Source organism: Sinohyriopsis cumingii, chromosome 12 (assembly GCF_028554795.1).
Source record: "Sinohyriopsis cumingii isolate HCF-2022 chromosome 12, ASM2855479v2, whole genome shotgun sequence".
NCBI lineage: Eukaryota > Metazoa > Mollusca > Bivalvia > Unionida > Unionidae > Sinohyriopsis > Sinohyriopsis cumingii.
In genome coordinates, this window is record NC_142972.1 from 48,588,002 (window position 1) to 48,615,201 (window position 27,200).

Below are 27,200 nucleotides of genomic sequence, written 5' to 3' on the forward strand. Positions count from 1 at the left end.
TTGAAGACAACTGATCTGAAGTTGTTTGTGCTTATGTTTTCATACAAATGTGAAGAGCACTGACCCATGTTTCTAATACAATATATGAAGACCAGAGGTCCATGTGACCAATGAATTTTTCGTAACAGTTCGGCAATGTTTGATCCAGATTCTTTTCATAAACACTGTTCAACTACTGACCAGCGGTTTTCGTAATATTTTGACGACCAGTTTGTCAGGTTTTCTCTCAACAAATTGAGTATCACTGGGCTAGACTTGACATAACATTTGCACGAACACTGACCAGGTCTTTGAGAAAATGCACACCCCATCTGGCCAAGGAATCCTATTAAAAATATGATGACCATTCGACCAAGTTTCCATTCATAAAATTTGAAATCCACTGGCCTAGGTATTTTCATAAAATGTTAACGTACACTAACCCAGGTTCTTTTCCGACAACGCCGAATGTCGCTGGTCTATGTCTTATTCATAAAACGTTGGGGACCACTAGCCCTTGTTTTTGTCAAAAGAATTCAACGACTCCTGACCAGGGCGTTTTATGTACTTTTGATGACCACCGTTCCGAAGTTTCTTCTGGTCTGATTTATTGATACACTATTCAAGATTACTAGGCATTTAAATGTGTTTTCTTTTCTTCTTCTAATAATAGGTTTAGGTGACCAAGGGTTTATTTCCATATATTTTGGCGACCAAAGGGCAAAATCCTTTTCAAAACATTGGTAGATTAGTCGGTAAATTTGCTTTATTATATAGAATTGGAAACATCAGTGGCCCACCTTTCATAGTAAAACGTTGGGAATCAGTAATCCAGATGAATTTATTAAAACATTTTGATAACTAGACAGCCAGGATTTTCTAAAAAGAATTGAAGGCCATTGGCATAGATGTCCCAGACATGTTTCAAAATTTGTTAATATAAATAACAACATTCTGAGGAATTATTAATATGGCGTATTTCTATGTTGATGCTAGTATTTATTTTACCTTAATGCCTCATATTTTATTACCATAGTCAATATAATTCCCTGGTTCAATGTGTTAAATACCTCTCATACAATATACATTTTAATTTAAGAAAGCATTTAGTGGAACTAATTGTTAATGACTGAAACATGAAGAAAGGAAAAATTTGATAGAGCTTTCAGGTTTCGTGAAATGTGCAGGTGAATAAATATTTATATAATAGTGGACGAATTTCATTTTCTTTGTTTTTGCCCAGAAAATTATTAGACGACAATATCTAAATAATACATATTATGTGTAACCAAGCTTATGGCTTTCAATGATGCTGTATAATTTGTCACACTACTTGTACAGATCATTGGCGAATAGAGATGCTCTTTTTTCATCACGTAAAAATGTTACTATTCGGACATAATTGTTAGCATTAATGTAGATGTTAATCAATAATTTATATCTTACCTCAATTCAAATCAATGCAGCGCGATAATTGTGTATATCATAAATATAATGTTGTATTAAGGGCCAGAGGCCCATAATATTGAAATAAATTGATTTGATTTAAAGAGCGGTTGCATATGTAGTTTAGCAGTATTGTGAGGACCAGTGACCTAAGGTGAAAAGAGAGGCTGGGGTGACAATCAAAGGTTAGGGGATAAAAGTTAAGTGGCCCATAATTCGTAAACAACACACTATTGAATGAATGTGCAATAAATCCAATAGTATTTCATTATTTCATATTTCAAAGTATGTATTAATGGCTCTACAATTGTTGAGAACACATAACATCTTATTACAAGCGCAAAAAGTAAATTACGATTGAGAAAATATCGGAGTATGACATTTTCGTAATATTAGAGATTTTATAAATCAAAATATTATTGTACCGCAAATTAGTATGGAAATATCAGCACAATTAATACACACAAGCATAGCAATAAACTACTGTTTAATAAATAATCATATCCTCTTTTTTGCTCAAATGGTTTCGCAGACTTTTGCATTGTATTGGGTGCTTGTCATGAGAGGCAACCTAGGTTACGTCAAGATTAAATACACCAATAAACAGCCTTTCCAGTACGTTTCTATTTTTATCATATTTAAATTGCATTAATTGCATAACTCTGTAGAGACTAAGTCTATTGCTGCTAGCAGCGATATCTAAAAGTACCACATTATCGCAAAGTTTACTATAGGTATAGTAAATTCGATCTTTCACTCGTATCAGAAAACAATTTCTAAAAGCAATCTCTCTGTCGCTCTTTTACACGCAAACAGGGTCAGTACGTTAAGAACGCTGAAAAAAGAAATTAAACTTCTAGACAATTTTCATAACTAGTTACCAATTGTGCATTTGCAAACACACGCCAAATAAGCAGCGCAACTCGCAGGAGTCCAAAACGTGTCAGCATTCACAGAAGCACAGTAGTCGTTCGAATTAAATACTGCACCTGAAATATTATCGAAAATAGACAGTATGATTGACAGAATGAACAAAAATAAACCCTGATTTTTTTATTTGCTTAAGTTTATGCTGAATTCAGAAATATGATTTCAATGCAAATATGATATGAAACGGTTCTTTGACGTACATACGTTTTCTAAACATCTACAGCACTGGAAGCTTTGAAAGTTATTTGTTTCATGCTGACCACTGAACAGACAAAGCAAATGGGGTGATTTTCAATTTAATAATTACCCGCAAATACCAGCTGAAATAAACCAGTTCATAATGTTCTGTATGAAAGACTCACACGTAAGATATCTGAAGACTGTGGTATTGAACAATTATAACTTCATACCAACGTTTCGTCCCAATACGATGTTGTACTTCTTTGTAAGGATAATCTTATTTATTTATTTAAGCTGATAGAAAAGTGGCAGTATCAAGGTTTATTTAGGACCAATGGCGCCTACTTTTTAAAAGGAAAAGAATGTTTCTCTCCAATGGTCAATTTCTAAAAAAAAAGTCATGTCTTATTAGAACACAAACTACCGTAGCTGAGCGGATGAAACATCTTTGCAGAAAACTGTGATGTGATGTGATTTTGATTTTTAACGTAGCTTTAACAATTGTTCAGTCAAATCGCTACGATGTATGCAATGTGGCAGTTTATAGTGATGTCTAGCACTGAGGCATCATGCTGCAGACATGTAGCATGATGTCCCACCCAGTCACATTATCCTGACACCAGGCCGACCAGTCCTAACACTAACCTCTTAATGCTGAACGCCAAGCGAGGCAGTTGTTAGTACCATTTTTTAAGTCTCTGGTATGACTCGGCCGGGGATCGAACCCACGACCTCCCGCATCCGAGGCGGACGCTCTAACCACTAGGCCACAGGAGCGGTTTGCAGAAAACTAAATCCGCAACCATTATCACAGATGTTTTCCACTACTGATTTATACAAAATTCGAATTGTAATGAAAATAATATTACTTAAAAAATGTAGGGCAGTTTCTGCATTAAATAAACTGAAGTAAATATTTGAGACACATATGAGACTCCATGAAACATTGTATGTATGTATGTATGTATGTATGTATGTATGTATATATATACATATATATATATATATATATATATATATATATATATATATATATATATATATATATATATATATATATATATATATATATATATATATATATATATATATATATATATATATATAAGCAGGCGAGGAAACAAATAGGTTTCAAGTGTCGAACAAAGTACCTGACAACTTGAAAAGCTTTTGAAGCCAAAAACTAAAGGAAACTAGCATATACTACTAAATGGAAAACAACTTATTCGTTTTGAAGTCGAGTTGTCGTCGAAAGGTTATTTTCATCATGCAGTTAAAACATTAGCAAATTTATTATGATTGTACATTTCTGGTAATTTTGTATGCCCAGTGTAAATCTATCACTTTTTAATTTTCTTTGCAACTGAATAAGCAAACTTTGTACATATTGTTTTTGTCATTCACATTGTAGATTCTATTACAAACTTTCTTTCGTCGTTAGTAGTCATTTATTAATACAGTTTCTCTTCTTTAATACACTAAACACTGTCACTTGGTACGATTTAGCCCCTCTTTAAGATTCACCGAACATTTTCTTTTCGATTGATGAATGTCAGATCACTTGCCTTTAGCAGTGTCACAATTTGTTATCATCTTTCGTGTGACAAACATTTTTTGTCTAAACATGACTGCACAGAATGCATGTATTATGTAGATAAGTATCATTGTATTATCGTGTTTGCTTTTAAATACGGTGTAGCGTTATCCGCTTTTGACCACTTTTTCTATTATATATATATATATATATATATATATATATATATATATATATATATATATATATATATATATATATATATACATGTATGTATGTCCTTGATACTAGATCAGTGCATTGTTTTTTGACACAATGTAACTATTTTCTGAGATTTTCTATTTGCTTCTCAACCACCGATTTATTCGTGAATTTAAACAGGTATGTTTAAGTCAGAGTTTTGCCTTCAACCTCATCCACATTGTATGCATCATTTTCCCCATGGTAGCTCTTCAAACATGATTGTACCAATGGTAGCTCTTCAAACATGATTTTACCCATGGTAGCTCTTCAAACATGATTTTACCTATGGCAGCTCTCCAAACATGATTTTACCCATGGTAGCTTTCCAAACAAGGTTTTACTCGTGGTAGCTCTCCAAGCATGATTTTACCTATGGTAGCTCTTCAAACACGATTTTACCCAAAGTAGCTCTTCAAACATGATTTTACCCATGGTAGCTCACCAAACATGATTTTATCCAATGTAGCTCATCAAACATGACAAATCTGTGCATCGTTTTTGACATTCAAACGCAAATGGGGATAATGATTAATGTTTCTGTAATGTATCGTATGTTCGTTCTTGTTTTCCGGTTTACACGTAAGATTTTGACACAGCTTGCCAACAACTCTTGCAATTATTTATCTAGTTCTGTTGCTTGTCGGATATACTATTTTCGTTTGCTTTATGCTGATCTTGAGCAATGGGTAGTTGTTGAAACGGATATGAAAATGTGTTGGTATCTCCAAATTCAGCTCTAAATTAAACCGTTTATTCACATGTTAACAAGTATTCTCAAACTGCATAATACCGTCATCATTTGCCGATTTGAAGTGTTTAAGTAATAAGGTCACTAATTATTCATTTAGCAGTATACCAATCTCGTAGCGAATGAAATATGGCGTAATTAATTCTTAGAGATGTTAATCATTGGTTATAAAATTGAATATAATGTTTAGGTTTAATCCGAGTCTTGTGGCATTGCTTTCGATTTTTTCTAAAGGGCTAATATTACCGCCAGCATACGGAATTCAGACTTGATGATCACAGTATACTTTCATACAATCCCGCCTGAGGTTCATTTATCTTACGAAAATATTCAGAAAGTCTGCATTTACTTTCTTATTTCAGCCCAGAAATGCATGTGTTGTACACAATGTCAGTTAATCACACACACGCACACACACACACACACACACACACACACATATATATATATATATATATATATATATATATATATATATATATATATATATATATATATATATATATGTGTGTGTGTGTGTGTGTGTGTGTGTGTGTACATTGTTACGAAAATGTTCTATAAAAAAGCAACTGAAGAAAGAGAGAAATTCAAATAACTTTGTAAATTTCCACAAATAATTTATTTTTGTGTAATGAAAACGAGAACTTATTTTATTACCAATTAAATCCCAGAATAATCATAGAATTTCAGTCACAGATCCTAATAATTTAAAGCCATGAATAAGATTTAGTAGGAGTCCAGATTAAATCAAGAAATAAAGATGTTGATGTGTCTGGTTTAACCTGTATTATGTTGTTGTATCAACAGGCTTTTGTTGGATCACGGTAAAATAAGTCCAGGCTTAAATACCAGTGAATGACTTTTATTAGAGCACATTTGTATTTCCAGAGAAAATAATCGTTAAAATTCAACAATTTAAAGAAATAAATTCCACCCCAAAACGAATTACTGATCACAACATATAATACAATTTCATGTTGCTAGATCTTTATAGCACAAATGAATATTCCCTTCAGTGACAAGATTATATAGTCCTCTACTTGACCTAAGGTCATAATTACAACACATAACTTGGATAATGTCAGGTAACCCAGGTTAATTCCAATAACCTAGAAACATACCCCAGTAAATATATCTACTTCTATTAATAATGATCCTAATATTAAACGCATACAAATAGAGAATAATGTTGATATGTATTTGTTCATTTCACGTCAAGCAGAAAATAAACTAGATTTTACACAAGGTTAAGTCCAGCATTAAATGTTACATTACGAAAACATGCAATGAAATAATACAAAATTGAAAGAAAAAAAACAATAACTGACAAACAAGGCAAATTACATATAGATAACAAGATATATATGTATGTAATGTTTTCATTACTTAATTGTTTATATTGGTGCTTACTGAAAATGTATTGGTGACCTGATCCCTATATGGCACGTACAAGTTATCTATTTTAACTCTATGTGCAGCTGATAAAATCATTCAATCTCTTACGGTCTTAAGGTTAATAACGTAATAAAACAATTAGCCGTGTTGCGAGTTGATGGAATTATGCTGTTTATATATGACAACATACAAATCATATACCTACGACAACGATTCATGAATTCCCGCTTGTTTCATATATTTGAAGACTTATACAGGCGCACATTTTCTATCACAGATGAAATGAATTTTAAAAAATGGACTCAAACTGGAGCGTTTCCATAAGACACAGATTCTATAGAAAGTCGTTTTAACTGCTTATGGGAATCAAGTGAATTTGTACTTGGGACATGACGATATGAAAAGAAATGTTTTGAATAGCACTCTGTTCAGATCGCAAACATGGAAATATAATCAATTAAAGAATTGATATAAAAATGTATAGGTATTTTCTTAACTTTATGTGAAGTATTTTCCATCTATGACATGTTATAACTGATATATTACATTCATAAACGGTTAAAAAAATATAACACAGCATCAACCTATATTTCTATCTTTCTTGAAGTAGTAGTTGTAAAATCACATATTGTGTTGAATTGGCAGTATAACACCATATATGGTAAACGCTGGCAATCGTTATCTGATATGTTAGAGACATCTATATTTAAGTAAAACATTTCTTTGCGTGGTACAGAAGTTTAATTGAATCCGTGTATTAATATTATAGTGCAGACGTCTTTCACAAAAGTAGTGTTGTATAGCAACCCAACGTACAGTGATTATGTACATTTGCCATCATTTATTGGTTGAGCAAACTGCTGTACATAGTAGTACAATAACCATAATCTATGTACAAATCCAATAGTCTGTTAAGCCGTGAAATCCTTGCTAATGAAATGAGTTTTTCATTGCTATTTGGTATGATATTTACTTCATCGCCTTGATCAATATATTTGCAAGAGTCTTGAAAACTATAACTTGAAATTATATGAATGAGTAGTGGGACTGAGTTTAAAGATTTATATTTCAAGTTACAGCCTCTAAACGTGGTCAGAACCTTGGTAATTTTCTGCTATATGATCCCGGTATTTCATTTTGTTGTATCATACCTTACATAAACTATAATCTTGTATTTTTTAGTCTGATAACTGCTCTGGCGTAATGACAGAAGTTCAAACATGTTTACAGATGTATTTTATCTCTCCATTTTTACTTTTTCATTATGATACCAATTGGGATTACTATTTTACCCCAACATACTATTATTTTTCGCTTGATCAAATACAATCAGGGATTTTTCTTTTTTGTCACACTATATGTACAAATTCATTGTCATAAACGATTTCATTTGCATTTATATATCAAAGATTGAATAAACATCTGTCTTTCGCATTTTTCACTTTTATGGAAATCTGTGCGGATCTAACCTATTCAGATACATCAATACATGAACTTCCGTACTTCGATTGACAACTCTCTTCTTGCAATCTATTTCCTGGCCAAATTTGTTATGCAAATTATCGAACAAACCCTCAGTTACATCATATATTTCAAATATGTTCATTGTGTTAATAGGTCTTGTTCACGGGCCTCGTTCACTGCTAAAATTATTTAAGCGCACTTTTCCAATCGTTGGCCTCTCCATAATCAGGATAGTTAAGTGTAGCTGAAAATTATTTGAACCATCACACTGGCGGCTGTTTTGAGTTATGACTTTCTTCAAGTAGGTTTCTGTGTCTTTACAAAATTCATAAATGTTGGTTGCAACCATAAAATGTGTTACCTTTAAGTTTCCCTTAGATATTTCTCTAACAGTTTTCGATTTGATTATGTTTGTTTTTTCAAGTCCGTTAACTTATTGGTGGAGCCTTTAATGCTTTTCAATCACTCTTTGGTATAGCTGATTAAGTTTTGAAGAAAACAAAATCATTTCTGATTTATTTAATAAACCTTATATTCATATCCTACGGAACTGTTGTTTTTTACCAGTCTAAAGCTTAGTGTATATTTATTATACTTTGCTTCATTTAACCAACTAAAACTCAGTGCATATTTCGCTGAAATTTGTTTTATAGAACTGCTATTAACTTCTGTATAAAATGTCTAACTTAGTGCCTAAACCCATTACTATATAATAAGGACACATTTGCTACCACCAGGAGCATGTTCCAAATATTTGTTTTACGTGAAACTATCTCGTTTGCATTCATAAATTGTGCTTCCCTGGTTTCACTTTGCTATTTATAAAATGCATACATGAGACAAGGACATTACCAGAAGGTACATATCTTTGATTGTGTGGAATGTACGAAGTTACTTGGATTAATAAGCACTTGTGTTGTGTACTTCGAAATCTAGTGCACCAACTAGTTTTTATTGTTATGTCCACATACAATTAATCGGTGACCTGATCCTTATATTATCTATTATGGGTTGTTTTATATAACGATATCAAATTCGAGTTCTTCATCAGAAAGGCCGAAAATATTTACTTTACCTGTCCGCCAGTTTGTAAATATCGCAGGTGTACCATCATTCCAAATCCAGTTGAAGCCATCATATTTTAAGCCTATAAAATAATACCAACTTCCACTGTAGCTGCAAAAGAATAATGGGTATGTTAGCAAGAAAGCACTTATGTCTAATCATCGGCTTGATCATTCTGGGTATTTCATAGCAAGTCGTGTCCTTTCTACTGTTTATACTAGTATTGGTAAACGCGCACACAAATAAATATTATATATTTATTAAGTCTATAAGCCTGTTCTTGGAGTCAAAATAGGTGAGTTTTAAGAGACTGTAATGAGATCACAGTGTCCTTGCGTCTAAGATAGAAGGACAATTGGTTTAAAGTAGCTGTATGCGGGTATGCACAAATACTTCAATTTAATAGTGTGAGCAACGAGAATAGGAGTGTCTGAACACAAGTATCTAGCTTGAATACATAGGTATGTTGCACTGGAGCCAGTGAACGAAATGTAGAATAGTGAACAAATGTTGTTTGATTTTGGATTGAGTGGCATCCAGTCAACCTTACAGAGAAGGAAGGAGGTGTATTCAGTTAATCGTACTCTAAGTATAATCCGAGCTGCCATTTTTCCTAAACGTTTTAAAGTTTCCGTAATAGATACTGAGACGAAGCAGTTGGAAGTGAATTACGATCGTCACGTCTAGAAAATACTAAGGATCATACATGTGTTTTGGTGGCGTCAAACAAAAGAGAATTGCGAATGGAGCTGATGCATCGTAGCGCAAGATATGCAGCTTTGCATATGTTCAATACATGTTTGTTTAATGAGAACGCACTTTCAAGAATGACACCTATGTTTCATATTGAATGCGTCAATTTAATTTTGATCAAAATATCAGGATATTTCTGGAATGTATTTGAGAGACATAATATCAAATTAAGAGATATATTACACAGTCTGTTTCGACTCTTCAAGACAATATTACAGAATCTGTTTGAAACAGTTTGGTCAAACGAGGTTATTTCAGTGAAATCAAAGAAGAAAACGGCATTAAAACGTATGAAATCAATGAAAACGAAAATGGTGAGATACCTGTAATCAGAAACGCTACTAAATATATATCAGAAAGAAAGATCAAAGTCTTAAAAATGCGCTTATGGTTTCAATAGATGCAATTTATTTTTGGAAGATGTAAATAACTTTTAATCCTGAATTACCCTTTTCTTTATATTTATCTTTGCAACTGTAAACGACAGGTCTAGTATCGCTAAAATAAACACAATTACATATTCAGCTAATATTGTAACAATCCACAGCTGAACTAAAATCCAGTTTATTTCACGGACATTAATGACATAAACAACGCCGTCACTATTCTCGGATGCATATAAATAGCTGGGAATATTGTTATTTGTTTAGGCTCACTTAAACAGCAAAAAAGACAAAGTGAAAACAAGCTATACAAATTTCAACAAATAATTTATTTCCCTGTAAAAACGATGCAAAAATGAGGAAAAGAACTTACGATTTTAAGAGTCAAATCCAAAAAGAACCCAAGCATACTCCAAGAATTATTAAATTAGAAGTCCTAGTAATAAAAGTTCTAATGAAATTTGAGTTCGAGTTCCTACGAAAATCCAAAATGGAAGGTGATGGCGTATAGTGTAGCCTTTATAAGAACGATGTGTCAACAGTTCTTTGTTATACCACAGAAGATAGTATTCCGGTGTTTGAATTTCCGAATAAAATTTAAAGAAATGTCTTTGTCCAACAATTCTGTATGATCACTCAAATATTTCCCGGAAAACGAATTAATCTTTTAGAATCGAATTTTTTAGAATAAACTTTAAAATTAACTCCAATCTGGTCACAACAAAACGAATATCTTGGCATCAGGTGTTTAAAAGCCAAACTAACTAAATTCTATATAGACATCGGTATAAAACATGACTGTTGCGTAAAACAGATCCCCAGATGAGGGTCACCACTCCGGTAAAACCAGTATTTCTAGAACATCGTAGAAACTATATACAATTAATGTTACTTAGTCCCAGTCAGTCTCGATTTCACTATTATCTATCACAAATTAAGAATGAATTTTAAAAAAGTAGTTTACTTGATTCTTAATCAAGGTCAGGAACTAGGCCAGCAAAAATATACAAATTTCTATTTTTAGGTGTTTTCGATTAAACAGTCAGGTCAAACTAATTTCTAGAAATATCAAATTCCAGTAAACAAAATACATTACATTAACATATAATAATTTTTATAAAAACTTACAGACAATTAAATTAAATTAAATATAAATTAAATCAGATATACATAACACTATTGTTCTACTTTGTTCTATTTCAGCATAAATGTTGTAAGAGCGGACGCACAATAGTTTCAATGTTTAGTCATAATATTACTTACGGGAGTATCGAACACACATAATTATTTTCTTCAGCAGTCTTTGCTGTAGTTAAGGAACCTCCACTACCCTGACAAAGACTCTCACACGCATTACCTTGCTGATAACTATAATTAATGATCGTCCAATAAAGCGCTCCATTCCATTTATACGGGCTAGCTACAGAGAGGGAAGAAAAATAAATCTTATTAAACATATATCGCTGATTTTTGGAATCAGCATATTGACATTAAATGGATGGAATGCGAAAGATTGGATTGATTATATGTGCAAGCATTAATACAGACTTTGTCCAAAAACAATAACTATAAACATTATTTACTCGTGAAAAAAAGAATAATCACAGCCGCAAAAGACATAAAAAAACAACTAACACTAGGAAATAAAAAGAATAGTATCTAAAGTGCATTTTATACACTGCATATACAATTTGTGACGAGATATTAATCACACAGCAAAATGTATTATTATTATTATTATTATTAAATGATATAATTTATAATCTTAATGTTGGTACCTTTCGTGCTTTAATTTGTTGGTCGCTAGTACTTTTACCAGGCAGGTGGGTGGGTGAATGAAAACACCTAAGTATGATACAGCTGTAAAACTTCTGGAGACTTAATATTCAGCGTTTCAGCGCTAAATAATGCATGATTCGTGTGATTTAAAGAGATATCAATAAGATGCTTTGGTTATGCAGAGTTATGTACAAAAGATGCCGAATCAAATGAAAATTGTAATTGAATGAAAAGTTCATATAGAGTGCTTTAAAAAAAAAACTCTTTATGCGATTAGGATTGTGTATGAGGTGCTTGTGGCCTAGAAATCAAAATGGTAATTTCGCTGCGTTTATTTTCATTTACAAACAGTTGGTGCTTTCTAGAAAATGGTACATGGTTCTGAAATATAAATAATTTTGTGATAACAGAATCATTACAAAATACTAAGGAAAAGTACTAGAAACCAAAAACCTAAAGCACGAAAGATACCAGAATTAAAGTTTATTAATAGAGCATTAATTTAATAATAATAATAATAATATATTTCGTGTGATTGATCTCTCGTCGCAAAATGTATATGCAGTTTAAAAATGCACTTGATGTAATACACTTTTATAGTTAAGATTATTACTAATTTTCAACATGTACGTAAACATATATTTATAGATCCTACGCAATTTTCGTTCTTAACAGAGCCAAATCACCTACACAGTTTATAACAAAAGATATTCTATAGTCTACAAGTATGAATAATAATTACAAAAATTAAAGTTACAAACAATATATATATATATATATATATATATATATATATATATATATATATATATATATATATATATATATATATATATATATATATATATATATATATATATATATATATATATATATATTAGAATGATACTTGCAGATGAAAACTGTACTGTTTACCTAAATATTTTACAGTAAATAAACAAACTTAAAACAAAAAAGAAACAATCGATAGAAACTGCCGTGATGATCGTGTCGTGTTGTCAGAGGGAAGTAAGCAGGTATTTCGTTATCTTAATTTTGTTTGCTCTTACTCCCTTGTATCATTGAGAATAAAATTAAGCAGAAAACTTAATTTCGTTTATTTGCTACAAAGAACGATGACGTATATAATACCTGTGTTATTGCACCATGGCGCCACTTGGAGGAAACAAACAAACAAAAACAGCGTCCCGGTGATGTTACCAATCCTCATTACTTGGTCAGTCTAGTACTCTTCAAATGAATCAGCTGAAACAATAATTGGTAGACGAATTAAAAATGGGCAAATAAAACTTTCTTACAGCGCAAAGAGTGATGAGGTTTATTTAAACATTTGATGTACGCTGTAAGATGACACGTTGATGACAATAATCTCAATGTAAGTACGAACATAATGAATCGGAGAAAAATCAAAATTATAAAACAGTGAAAAGGTTCATAACTAAAACTATAGATAATTCAGAATAGTACTTTGGAGCAAATAATAGAAGTATACGTGCGTTTTAAAATAAGCGGAAATATATACAAATGTGAAGGACTATGTGTTAGAGGTATTAAGAGATAGCCTGAAAATGAGGATCCCAAATCAGGATATGGGTATTACACAAGTGACATGAGAGTGTAATTCAACAGAAATCAAACAAACCACTAATTTTCATTTTAAACAGAAGAATTTTAACATATAGATGCCGAAAAGGAATCAACGATTGGATTCAGTGAAGACGATACAAAAGTTTACAAACCATTACGTGAAGGTGTTGAAAGAGGAATCCTGTGTAACTCCTTTAAGGGTTTACGACTGAAAAGATTATGCCAAGTTAAAAATAAAAAAAAATTAAATACGTGGACTTAACGATTTTTTAAAGCTTTCTGAAAGTGGTTTTTAAAAGCAAACCATTATTAATAAAAACTAATTAAATGTACAAATTACGCAAGGGAGCGAGAAAATGAATGATAAATGTAATTCGTCGTTGATAACCAGTGGCAAACACGTGTTACTCACATAGAAGCGAATCAAATAAAACCAGGGCATATCTAGAAGATCTCAAAAAGTAATGATTAAATATTAAATTTATGAAACGAGTAATGTTAAGCTTTAGCGAGCCTTCTCTGTTTGTCGCATAGTTTTATTATCATGGAAATTGTTGAGAGAGAAAGAAGAAGGAATACTACATTTCATCTGACTCTGAAGTTGCAGTTCTACAATCAATAACATTAAACGGTATATTTTTTTTACAAATTACAAATCAAAGAGCCAGTGTCCATCCGAATATATAAATCATTTTAAGCGGACAAAATAAATTTTCAACACAAAATATCCAATGCATACAATCTCTTATACGTTGATACCGGTTATGGTAGACAATCCATATTAATAATTAGTCAGGCTACTAAATCATTCTATTGCTGCGATATTCATGTAAAAGGATCATTACTGGGTGAAGAAATTATCAGATTTACTGTATATACTTGTGGCCGGAAGTTTTCATTATTTAATTTGGAACAGTAGACAAAGAATACGTAAACGTGATTTTTTTATATCTAGAATCGGATTGCATTACACAAGAAACATTAGCTTATTTTATATATTTTTTCAGCTTAATAATGGTGTGGTTGAACAGTTTTCTAAGTTAGAATTCCGGCATTGCTTACATTCTCTTTTTGAGCGGGGGTGAGTTCATTTATTTCTGTGAGTTAGCACTTAAACCACGCTTGTATGAAAGACGGATTCCGTGACACAGGTATACCTACCACACACGAACCACACCCGCTATCAACTGACCACCGCCATTTGTTTTATTTGTTTGTTTTGTTTTTTTTTGTCGTTCTTTTCTTAGGTTTTTACTGGGTTTTTACACAATTTTGCAGAGCATGATATGCTATAAATGACGTACCGAGCTCCTTTGGGGTAAATTGGCCATATTCAGACATACGTGACCATTGATTTTCTAATGCCATTTCGGGAATTTATTCGAAAAATGCCTGTCAAAATGTTAATAGTTATGTTAGAAAAAAGTTCCAGAAGAAGGATTTTGGAAAGTTTTCCCACGATCGCAGCCAATCACTAAAGAGAATACTGCGTAATAATTTCCGGAGCTTATACTGACCACTCGTAATCACAAAAGGTTATATGTGAACATGTTGTAATATCCACACAAAAAATGCACAAACTACAGGTAAAGTGCACTGAATATGTGATAAATAAAATTACGCACGATGTGAAAACAAGAAAAGCAGCTGATAAATATGGTGCATTTAAATAAACTTTTAAAGAGACAAGATGTAATAAACTACAGTTGGATTGAAACAATAAATGTATAATAGAAACATTAAGGATCTGTCAGAAAAGAAAAACGACCAACTCAACTTCTGCTTACCTAAATTAAAAAGCATTTGTAGCGGAAATGTTTAAGAGAACTTTAAAGACTAGAGTGTATCGGTATTTTGCCAATAGTGAACAAAAAAGGGGTTGACATTTTAACAGTCATCTAGGTTCGATTGGCATGTAACCCCAAGTGAAGGAAGCGAGGATAAAAGCATAAAAATTACAGATTATTCTATTAGATTATTTCACAGTTGAATCACGTGGAAAATCAAAGCTAGTCAAACAGCTACTAATTTCCAAAGAGCCCCCTTTCTACCTTAACCGACGAAATGTTTACGTAATGAAAGTAATTTTAGAGCAAGGATACGTAACAACTGACTCATACCGATATTCAACATTGGTGAAACAGTTGCGATTTCACAATTCGAAACAACATTGCAAAATACCATTGTTTTCTAATTTGATGGACGAAATGTTTGTACTATCTTTAGGCAATCCGATATTGTACGAAATTCAAGACGATAGAGTATAGATGAAATATGTTTTACTAACAAAAGTGATCTATACACGACAAAACAAAATGACACATACAAAGTTGAAAAGATGTTCAGAACAAACGGAATTGACAAAAGTAGGTATTTATACAATATAAAGGGTATGATTAATCTTGTAATACTTGTCAACAAGCTGAAAACAGCATGTCATTAAAATAATTTTAGGAAGCAATATATACAGGCATCACCAATAAGACTCAGGAAAATGTTTAATTTCTCAATTACGGTGTGTTCTATCATGTGAAAGGATGGTAACAAAGCGTAATACAGAACACTAGAAAATAGAGGAGTTAAAATATGCACATACCACCTAATTTATTTTATTGCCAGTCAACGAGTTAATAATGTAATCACAAGATATAGAAGTCCCTAGCTGCCTCGTAAAAGACATCAAAGCTGGAATTATTAGAAATAAATATGAGGTCCATTTTCACTATAATTAAAACAAAGCTGAAAAGTTAACACAGTACAAAAGACTAGAAGTTAATATAGAAGACCATATACCTTATGAGTGCAATGAGAAGACTACAAGCTGATATAGGAGACCTTGAATGTCATCAATGACAATGAAAATATAACAAACTAATAAAGGAGGCATTGAACGTTATACATGGCAATTAAGGACTACAAAACTAATATAGGGGACGTCATACATAACAATGAAAAGACTTCTAGCTGATATAGGGGACCTTGAACGTCATAAATATCAACTCCCACAAGCCTGATATCCTATTAACTTCCTTCAATTTCAGTTGGAAAGGTACAGTACCCGTTTATACAACTAATCAGAAATATATGCCTTTCCATGGACATAATTGTGCTACGAATAACTTTAATGCTTTCATAAATGCATCTGCCACAAAACATTCTACCGAAATAGTCATATTCAGTTCCTTTAATATTTACACATCTTGGATGAAATTAAAGCCATAAAACCTTACACAGTGTGTAAATATACTGATTTTAAAGTCCGATGTTTTCATTTGACGTTAATGAGTAAGTGAAATTAAACTACACAAATAGATTCTACAATCATTGGGTTTGAAATGTGACAAAGGCAACATAAAACAATCTTACAGAGGAAATGTACAGTGATATACAAAAACAGGAGATATAAAGAGCATGTACTACATGAGGATAAGCAGGTTTTAAAACGCAGGAACTGACAAGATTATGAAAACAAATCAGCAGAGAATTACATGTAAATGAAAAAATAATATATAAAGAGCGACTACAGTTTACATAAATAAATGTTGAGATTTATTAATGTTTAAGTAAATGTTAATACTTTTATCATATGTAAGAGAACTTAAGCAGGCTTATTCGTGTACGCAGATACTATATTGCTTTTCTACGCCCAAACGATACATTAGAGGACTTCAGTCCATTATACTGCTGGTGCGGTCTCAGTTCTGGATACCTGATCTAATGCAAAGGATTTCAGGTTCAAAAGCAAAATTGTACATAACGTTATCCCTGTCGTGTAAGTCAGTTTAATGCACAGTCCAGTTGTAATACTTAAACAAAATGTAGGGAAAGTAAAGTACAAAGCGTCAGTCAAATTCTTATATTTACACAGTATGTAGCAAAACAATAGCACATTGAAACTTTGTTTAATGCACAGTCCAATCCTTATATTTAAACAGTATGTAACGAAAATAAAGTACATCCAAACTCAGCTTTTTTAAATATGTACCATTAAACACTTTTGTCAATGATGACCCAAAGAGACAATCAGTTTATAACATCATGTTTTGAACGAATTAGTTAACTTGGGACGGATTTCTCAGTTAATAGAAATGTGGTTATTTACGAGTGCGGAAGTACAATATATATCATATATCATAGTCTTTTTCGTCATTATCTCCTACTGATTAAAGTAATAGAGCTGTTTGCTTTAGCACATCAATATAACCACAAATTAATAACGATTAGTATGTTTGGATGCAACAGTAACTTTCAGAAATATATTTACTCAAGGTTAAAATCAACCATCAGGTGTATGTGTGTGTGTGTGTGCGTGTGAGCAGCAGAGAGGGTGAACAGACCACTTAGGGGAATGGTCACCCTTGTGTTTTACCAAAAAAAATAGTGACCACTCATAGAGGTCAATTACCACGTCTACGATTATTGTTTGTCCCAAACAGAATTGTAGACGCCCCTCTCTGCTGCTATCAATATTGGGAATCATCATCTGAATCATGGGAATCTTCATCTGTTTCATCTTCATCTGAATCTTCGGAATTTGTTCTATGTTTCAAGTAATATTCAAGTTCTGATGGTGGTTTTTCTATTTTTGGATTTATGTTCTTTCTTTTTCTGTAATAGTTCATCAAACTTCTGTATCGATCTCCACCGCAATTTTTACAAATCTGATATAATCCTCTAACACCGTTGTTACAACCAACACAACCTCGTGGACCAGCATGAGGATTTTTCTTTATAAGATAATTATGTTTCTTGCAATATTCTCCACGGCATTTTTTATTACAATTGTTAGTGGTTCCTTGACGTAACCACGCACAGTTGTTCATTATATTAATGATATCTGTTTAATTCAATTTAATTTTATCATTACCCCTGTTACCCAAATATTTTATCAATACCCACACGATATCTTGTTCTTGGATCATGTAAATTTATTGTTATAAATCCATGCGGGGTAGCTTGCGCTCGTGAGAAGAAATTTTTGAATTTAATTATATCCATGTCACCACCACACCAGGTTTGATGAATATTTCGCAACGTGTGTGTGTCTACGCCATTAAACACAACTAAAATGTTGCAGTTGTCTCTGATCACTTTTGGTATTTGTGTATATCGTTGAGTAACATAGATCACGTCTGTATTTTTATGTCTCCCTCGGGAAAATATTCTGGCTGGATTTGATTGTTTATCTAGCATCACATCGTCGTATACAACTAAATTATTAATAAATCCGTCTATGGAATCTACGGATGGTGCTTCATCAATATCGGTTATAAACTCTATAACATCATTATCTTCATCCAGTAATCGTGCGTTTTCATTGAAATCTTTAAGTACATCATAACATCGTTGATCATCAACGGATGGTGCTACTAAATACAACTTATCCCATTTCAACCATCTCATTATCAGATTAAGTAATAATTGCGTCTTACCCGATCCAGATGGTCCTATGATAATCATTCTGATGGAGTTCGGTAGCGCAGGATGATGCTTAACTGGCTCTCGCTGCCGAGTTGCTGAGAAATCAATTATATCCATATATGTTATAACATGAATTTATATTGTTTACGCTGTAGAGTTAAAACTCCAACTATTGATTTAGCTACAGTTACAACAAAAAATAAAAAAATAGCGTACGGTGGAAAATGTTCTATGTGCTGTAGAAAGAAATTTTCGTTTTTACCTAATAAGCGCGGTGGTGATATTGCTAATTTGATGTCAAAGTTTCCAGGTGCTCCATGGGCTAAATACAGCGGAGAAAAACATCTACCAGGATATAATTATTGCGGTCCTGGTACCAGACTTGATATCAGGCTCGATAATCAAGATCAACCAAAACCAGGCGAGGAACCAATAAATGCTATTGATCGAGCTTGTCATGCTCATGATGTAGCTTATAAAAGTCAAAATCTACAAGATAGGCATATTGCAGATGTAAAATTAATTCATTCATTAAATTCTATAAAAAATAAAAATATTAGAGAATCATTAGCTAATTGGTTAGTAAGATCCTCGATGAAAGGTAAATTAGCGATTGGGGCTGGTAATTAATAATGGAATCAATTTATTATTCACCGAGAGGATACTGGAGAGGCAAAGCAGCAATTGGTAAACTCGCTGATGCAGCATCGGTTAAACATTCTACTGCTAGCGCGTGGTTGTCCAGGCAGGCAGGCAATATGGCAAATTTATCTACCACGTCCTAAACAAATTCAGTACTCGTATTTCGATGTCAGTGTTCCTAATGAAGTTCATCAAGCTGATATTCTGTTTTTACCGCATGATACTGTGCGTGGAAAAACGTACAAGTACGCGTTAACCGTAGTTGATGTTGCAAGTAGATATAAAGAAGCAGAGCCGCTATCAGCGAAAACATCATCTGAAGTAGCCGATGCGTTTGAACGAATTTATCAACGAGGACTCGGACCACGAGGTGGTCTGCGATGGCCACAGCTACTACAGGTTGATCCTGGTAAGGAATTTCTTGGTCCAGTATCATCGCTGATGAAACAACATAATACCAAAATACGACGAGGTCATACTGCAATTCACCGTGATCAAGCAATTGTTGAGCGATTTAATCGAACACTTGCTGAACGGTTATTTGGATATCAATACGCGAGGGAATTTATTCAGGATAAAAGATCTCGCGAATGGGTTGCAAGATTACCAGGCGTGATAGCTGCATTAAATAATGAGATCACACGAACAACCAACATGAAACCCATTAGCGCGGTCACAAAAATAAATATACCAACACAACGAAAAGATGCTGGAAAACAAAAAATATTAGGTGATGTCACAGTCAGATATTTATATGAGCCTGGTGAACTTGAAGGTGGTAAAGCGAGAGCGACCGATCCTATTTGGAGTGTTACCACACACAAAATATCTACCGTGACAAGATCCACTGGAAGAAATGTAGGCGTTTCCAGACCTGCAATCTACAGATTAGATTCGGCCGCTCCTCAACGTGGATTTACACGTGAACAACTACAAATAATTCCCGCGGATACACAACTACCGCCGCGATCACTTCGGTGATTTCGATCACTTAACTAGCGCCTCTACGTCGATTACACTCAAGACAGGTTAACATGGTATTTTCTCGTGTATGACCGCGATTATTATCTTTTCTATCTACGGTAAATTGTCTTGAATCATTACTCGAATACCGCCATAACATTATACAATTACAACATGCGCAATGATTGTTCTGCTGCTGTTTTAACTTAATAATAAATTCAACATCAAGATCAAAGTCACGTTTATTTTTTTTGTCAGATTGTTTGTATCCGATTAATTTTTTTCTTATTATATCATCATCGATGATGTTAAATTTATCAACGATTTCAGGAATTATAATTCTACGTAATTGAGATATATTTCTGACCCTCGATACCGCTAAATAAACTAAATTTGACCACTCGATGCGATCGTCTACAATCCAGACTCGTGTGTCAGAAATAGTTAATCCCTGTGACGAGTGGATTGTCATAGCGTATCCCAACACCCATGGAGATTTGTCAGCGCGTAATGCATCTTCGACTACACTGATATCAACGGCGACAATATCATTTAATACGAGATTCTGTTTCCTTGACTCTGTCAAGGGTCCTGGAATATCAACATTAATATTCTGTTTTCGTGTATCTGATGGTCTATAACATAACGGAACGGGTAATTCTGAATATTGTTCTTTGTGTAGTTGAAATAACTGCTGCTGTAAAGCGTCTCTGATTATTTTTCTACTTGCTACGATCAAATCGTTGGGTCTCCATGAGTTCAAAAAATCACTCATTGATGTCTCTGAGATCACTCCACGTATTATTTCACACTGAATTTTGTTTGATTGTAATCTGATTAATTTTTTAAACTCCTTCAAATTTGCATCAAGAGCTCTATGATCATCATCTATTTCTTCGTAATAATCAACGAAATTTTTTAACCAATCATGTGGAGATGGTCCAACAAAAGGCGGCGGTTGACCATGATCGCCACACATTATTATAGCGGTATTTTTCGTCAACAACCAATCAAGAAACGTTTTTAATGTATTCAATGACACCGTACATATCTCGTCCCAAATAATTATTTTAGGTATATATTTTTCTCCCATTCGTTCAGGAGTCCATGTATCCCCGCGCCACCGAAAGAAACTATGATACGTACACGATTGTACTTGCCGCTGTTTCATCTCACGTGCAAGTCTATGTGTGGGTGTCAGCACGATTATATCTGAATTTCTAAAAACATTAATCGTTCGAGTTGTTTTGCCGCATCCACCAGGTCCATTGAGATATACTGTCTTATATCTAGTTATTGGATCACTCAACGATGGTGCCTTCGACATTTCTGATATTTTATTACCCTCACGATAAAAATCTCTCATTGGAACATCTGCTGATTCTGTAAAATTGTGTAATAGTTCCTTTTTTATTCTCCACGAACCCCATCGTTCATCATTACTTGTAAATTTCATAACAGGTTCTAAATATTTACTTGAAATATAAAACGAGTCCGTTGCGACTCTGACTGCGGTCTCAGGAAATCTATTAATCATCGATAATAAATTTATAGAAACATAAGCCAACATGGAAGATCTTAGATGAGTATATTGCGGGGATACGTCATTTATGTAACTAACGATCGTACCTTATTTTGTTCCGTCGGATAAATAAACACTCTCTCGATTTACAAACGTATTTTTCGCCGTTGTATCAGCGATTATAAAATCGTACTCGGCATCATCTAGAATTAATCGTGCGTGATGTCTTTTATAATCATATGCACCACCTTGAGTAAATTTACCTATAATTTTTCTACCGAGATCTTTTGCGGTTTTGAGTTTATTAGGAATATCATCTTCGGAAATATCGGGATATTTTTCCTTAAACTCGCTAATAACTTCAGAATCTGACATGGGCAACCAAACTTTGGTCTGTGCATGATATGATATAATTGCCTCACTGACCACCAACGATGTCAGTATCATACAATCTAGCATATATCGTAACAAAACTATAGGTGCCCAACGTTTTTCACAAAAATGTCTGCAAACCAAACATAACAAATCTTGTGAAGATTTTCGTTAAACTCGAATGATTCAATACAGGCGAATCCAGTCAGATCAAAATCAGGTAATGGTCCATTAATTGCCACTCGCGTCATCTCGTTTGTAGGGTGACCAAATCTTTCAAAGTACACAGAACAATCTCCGTATCCCAGAAAACTTCCTGGATAACATGCAACCATATCAACCGAAATAACATCATTGTAATTGTATTTGGTATTCCATAATCCGCCATGTCCATATTCGACGCAACTTGCGCGTACGTCCTCGAGTAAATCAAATCGTGTTGGTTTCCATGAATTTCGTTCTCTGGCGAAATGAGCCGCAACAGATGGAACGGTAAAACAATTAGTTAGTAATTTGTCAGTATTTTCCGCGTGCTTACACTGTAAAAACGTCGCAAGATTTTTCATCTCGTCATGGAGGGATTCTGTGCGATATATTTCACCGTTCGGTTTGACAAACTGATCAAATTCACCCTCCTCATTACTTTTAAATAACCATACCGATACAGGATCGGTTTTACTTATTTCGTTGATAAAATCAAACATACTATCTGTGTGATAAAATCTAACAGTTCGATCACGTGGAAATATTGTTACTGCGTTAGTCCATGCGTGCGCGTTATGATCGATAATATTTATTGGAGCTCCCTTCGATTTATATTTCGACTGGTACAGTACTTCTCCCGTTATTGTCGCCACAGTTATTGGAAATTTTAATATTTTTCCTAACTCAGCAACATCTTTTATTGTAGCACCGGTATCCTTAACTGAATCAGCCCACGAGTTTATTTTTTCACGCCTTAAATCGGTTAATCCATTTCCACGCATCGCGTTTGTAAAGTGTTCTATTACTCGTTCAGCCACACAATTTAACCTTGAAAATTTCATCGGCGCTAGTTTATCAACGTTGGGTTTTTATTTATCTCATAAATTCCATAAATAACTGCTGTTACAGGATATGCTCGCTCATAATACGGTTTGTCAATACCAGTCAATAGACCCGGTCTGGAATTTTTACTTAATATGATAGTTTTATTATTACCAAGGACAGGATCATATTTGTCACGGATAATCCAACTACCTGTTTCTGTTAATACAATAAATTTTACTCTGAAGAAATATTTTTGATTGCCCTCGTATTCAGCGATGTAGTTAATGATAGTTGCCGCTCGCTTGTCGTTCATTGTGGCGTCCGTGACAGTGTTGCGTATAATCTTGAACGTTGACCATGTATGAGATGCACCATCCGTGTAAAATTCTTTCTTGGCGTCGTGAATTTTCGAGATCAAACTTTTATTTTTCGGATCAACCAGATCTCGCACTGGCAAGTCAGAAGATAATCTGTCAAGGTTGAATTTATACTTAACAGGCCTAGTTTGGGATAATCTCTCAAACTCGTTCATATAATTAAAACAAATATTTAAATAAAGAAAATTATATATATATATACAATGTCCCAATGCAGATGGTTGATGATCGGCTCAGTAAATCGATGCAACAAATCCTGTAGAAAGGAATTTTGTTGGATGCACTCACAAAACATACGACGAGGAAGTCTAGGACCAATACCATGTCTACGGTGTGGTATTGGAGTGCGAGGAAAGACAGAATTATGTGGGAAGTGCGGCGGGAAACGGTTCAGAGAGCTTAAAAGATATTATGACAAAAAAAATAATAGCGGTGAAAACGCTATAAAATCCGTGAGGGATTATATATCAAGATTTCAGACAAACAATGATTTAAACATATAATATTATTATAATGGAGCAAAATATATTTGTCCCACATCCTGTCATAACAAACTATGAATCAAATATTAATGGTATCATCAGACACTGCAAGTTGAAGAAACAAGTTGGTTATATTATTAATGCTGGTTATCTAATGTTCACATGCGGGGGGGAAAAGAAACATTATCTGTGTCATAGATTTACGTATGAATGTTTCTTCGGAGTGATCAATGATGGTCTTGTTATTGATCATATTGACGGGGACACTCAAAACAATAATTTATCCAATTTACAAGCTATCTCTCACAGCGAGAATAATACACGCGGTAATACAGGAAGATGTAAGACAATCGGAAAGAGGGCGGTAATTTCTACAAACATAGAAACCGGTAAAATAATTATGTTTCGTTCAATATCTTCTGCTGCGAAATATTTTGATATTCACCCGCAATCAGTACAAAAAGTCGCAGAAAATATATATAAAACAGCTTTATCGAAAAAATATAAGCAGAAAATTATCTTTAAGTATCAATAACTATCATCACCACATTATTAACTATCATCACCACATTATTAACTATCATCACCACATTATTAACTATCATCACCACATTATTAACTATCATCACCACATTGAATCAATTTTTTTAATTTATGTCACAGTAGGTCCTCCATACACTACTGAATTTTTGATTATATAAGGGGAGATTACTTTGTAATATATAGTTTTCTTCGTAGATGGTTGGTTTTTTATGATCGTAATTAGTCAGTTTAACTAATTACATCGTAACTAATTACATCGTAACTAATTACTCGTAGAAGTATTATTTATGTTTTTTAAATATTTCCCCATCATACAACACATGATAATGTTATTGATCCGTAGGAAGCTGTGTGTGAAACAGAAACCGTTGCTCATTGTAATCGACCTGCAGTTGTGTGTTCACTGAACTTACATTCTGGAAAGTTCTTTGACTGGTGCATTAATGCCACTGTTATTATTGATTCTCAGTCTACTTAGGAAAACCGCTACAAATACAGAAACTGTTGTTTATTGATTCTCAGTCTACTTAGGAAAACCGCCACAAATACAGAAACTATTATTCAGAAACTGTTATTATTCAGAAACTGTTATAAATACAGAAACTGTTATTATTCAGAAACCGCTACAAATACAGAAACTGTTAAATACAGAAACTGTTATTATTCAGAAACCGCTGTTTAGTGTAAATATTGGTTCCTTAGCTATATATTAACTTCCGAAACATATGTTCGTAACAATGTTTGATAGCTCGATCAGTATGGTATTGGACTGTGACGCTCGCGGTCCAGGATCGAATCCCCATGGCTGACAATTTGTCGGTGGTGCGCATAATTGCGATTTTTATAATAGTGGGGGGAACCGCAAGAACCCACCCCGCTCAGCAAATTCCCAACCACAATAGTGACTTGTGGTTGATACCTATTTTTCGTATCACCCACTGGATTAATTATTATGGGTGGGTTTTTGCTGAGCGTACCTTAATTAAGTTATATGTTTGTGCTGTCCCAGAAACATCCCGACGAACTCGAAGGGGTTCTGGGATATTTTTTTTTTATTTTAAAGATTTATATATTATATAATGAACCATGAAAATATCAATGATGTAATTGTCGCTATTAAAAAATTGAAAAAAAGATGGAATTAATATATCTGATGAACTTAATCCTGAAAAAATAGTTTCTGATTTTGAGATTTTACAAGAACGTAAAACCATGGGGACACACACACTATCATCTGAATACAGGCTCATGAAACGGATTCAATCGGCAATGTTTCAGTCTCTAGCTACCGTAGAAGATGATCATGTGAAGGAGTTCGTTCCTCTTTCTACCGCCGTAGAAAGAATTAAGTCGTTATTATCCCACGAGTATGAGGCAAAGAAAACGACTAGTACCCGTATAAGACTATTAAGAAAAATAATGTTAGATCGTGAAACGATCCAAGGTAACTTCGTTACTGGTGAAACGATCCAAAGTAGTAATTTTGAAGATGACTGAGATCTTTGATCAGAAATATTATTTCTGAATTTGATGGGTTAGTAATTTGTTTTTTTTTTTTTTGCTGAAATTTAACAAATTTGTACAAATTTCTTAATTTTGACTACCATTTACCCCATCAAAAACATAAAATTGTACAAATTTCTTAATTTTGACTACCATTTACCCCATCAAAAACATAAAATTGTACAAATTTCTTAATTTTACAAATTATTTATTTCTGAATTTATTTATTTACTGAATTAATTTATTTTTTTTTTACTAAAATCAAGAAAAATGCACGAATTACTTGATTCTGACGGGGTAGTTGGTAGTCAAAATCAAAGAAAAATGCACGAATTACTTGATTTCTGACGGGGTAGTTGGTAGTCAAAATCAGGAAAATTGAGCAATTTCGTTGTATTTTAGTAAAAAAAAAAAAAAAAAATCTCAGTAAAAATAATATTATTAATAAATAAAATTAATTTATAATAAATAAAATTTGTTAGGAACAATTTGACAAGGTTAGAATTTCTTATTTCTGACGGGGTAGTTGGTACTCAAAATCAAGTAGTTCGTGCATTTTTATGTTTCTGAGGGGGTAGTTGGTAGTCAAAATCAAGTAGTTCGTGCATTTTTATGTTTCTGAGGGGGTAGTTGGTAGTCAAAATCAAGTAATTTGTACAATTTCAGTAAAAATCAGGAAAATTAATAAATATTATTTTTTTTTTGTGATAGAAATTTTAATTTTACTTTCATCGACTAATTTTTTTAGTTGCCTAGGCCGATTAATTTGTACCAAACACAAATTTGTGCCAGTAATAATAAAATATTTTTTTAAGTTGATCGAATTTGATTCTGAAGATCTACGACAAAAGTCCTTAGAC

At 33.2% G+C, this 27,200-nt stretch overlaps 1 protein-coding gene across 2 annotated transcripts in view; it reads right to left on the bottom strand.

Moving 5' to 3' along the window:
- The window catches only part of LOC149786408 (uncharacterized), a 137,283-nt gene that overhangs the window by 83,467 nt on the left and 26,616 nt on the right, over positions 1-27,200 (bottom strand). For both annotated transcript variants that reach the window (XM_089976832.1, XM_089976831.1), the window contains exons 2-5: positions 13,031-13,144; positions 11,384-11,540; positions 8,995-9,095; positions 2,307-2,414 (exon numbers count right to left, since the gene is read on the bottom strand). In XM_089976832.1, the coding sequence (XP_089832958.1) occupies positions 2,307-2,414; positions 8,995-9,095; positions 11,384-11,540; positions 13,031-13,109 (445 nt within the window). In that variant the 5' untranslated portion in view covers positions 13,110-13,144. The remainder of the gene's footprint in view (positions 1-2,306; positions 2,415-8,994; positions 9,096-11,383; positions 11,541-13,030; positions 13,145-27,200) is intronic.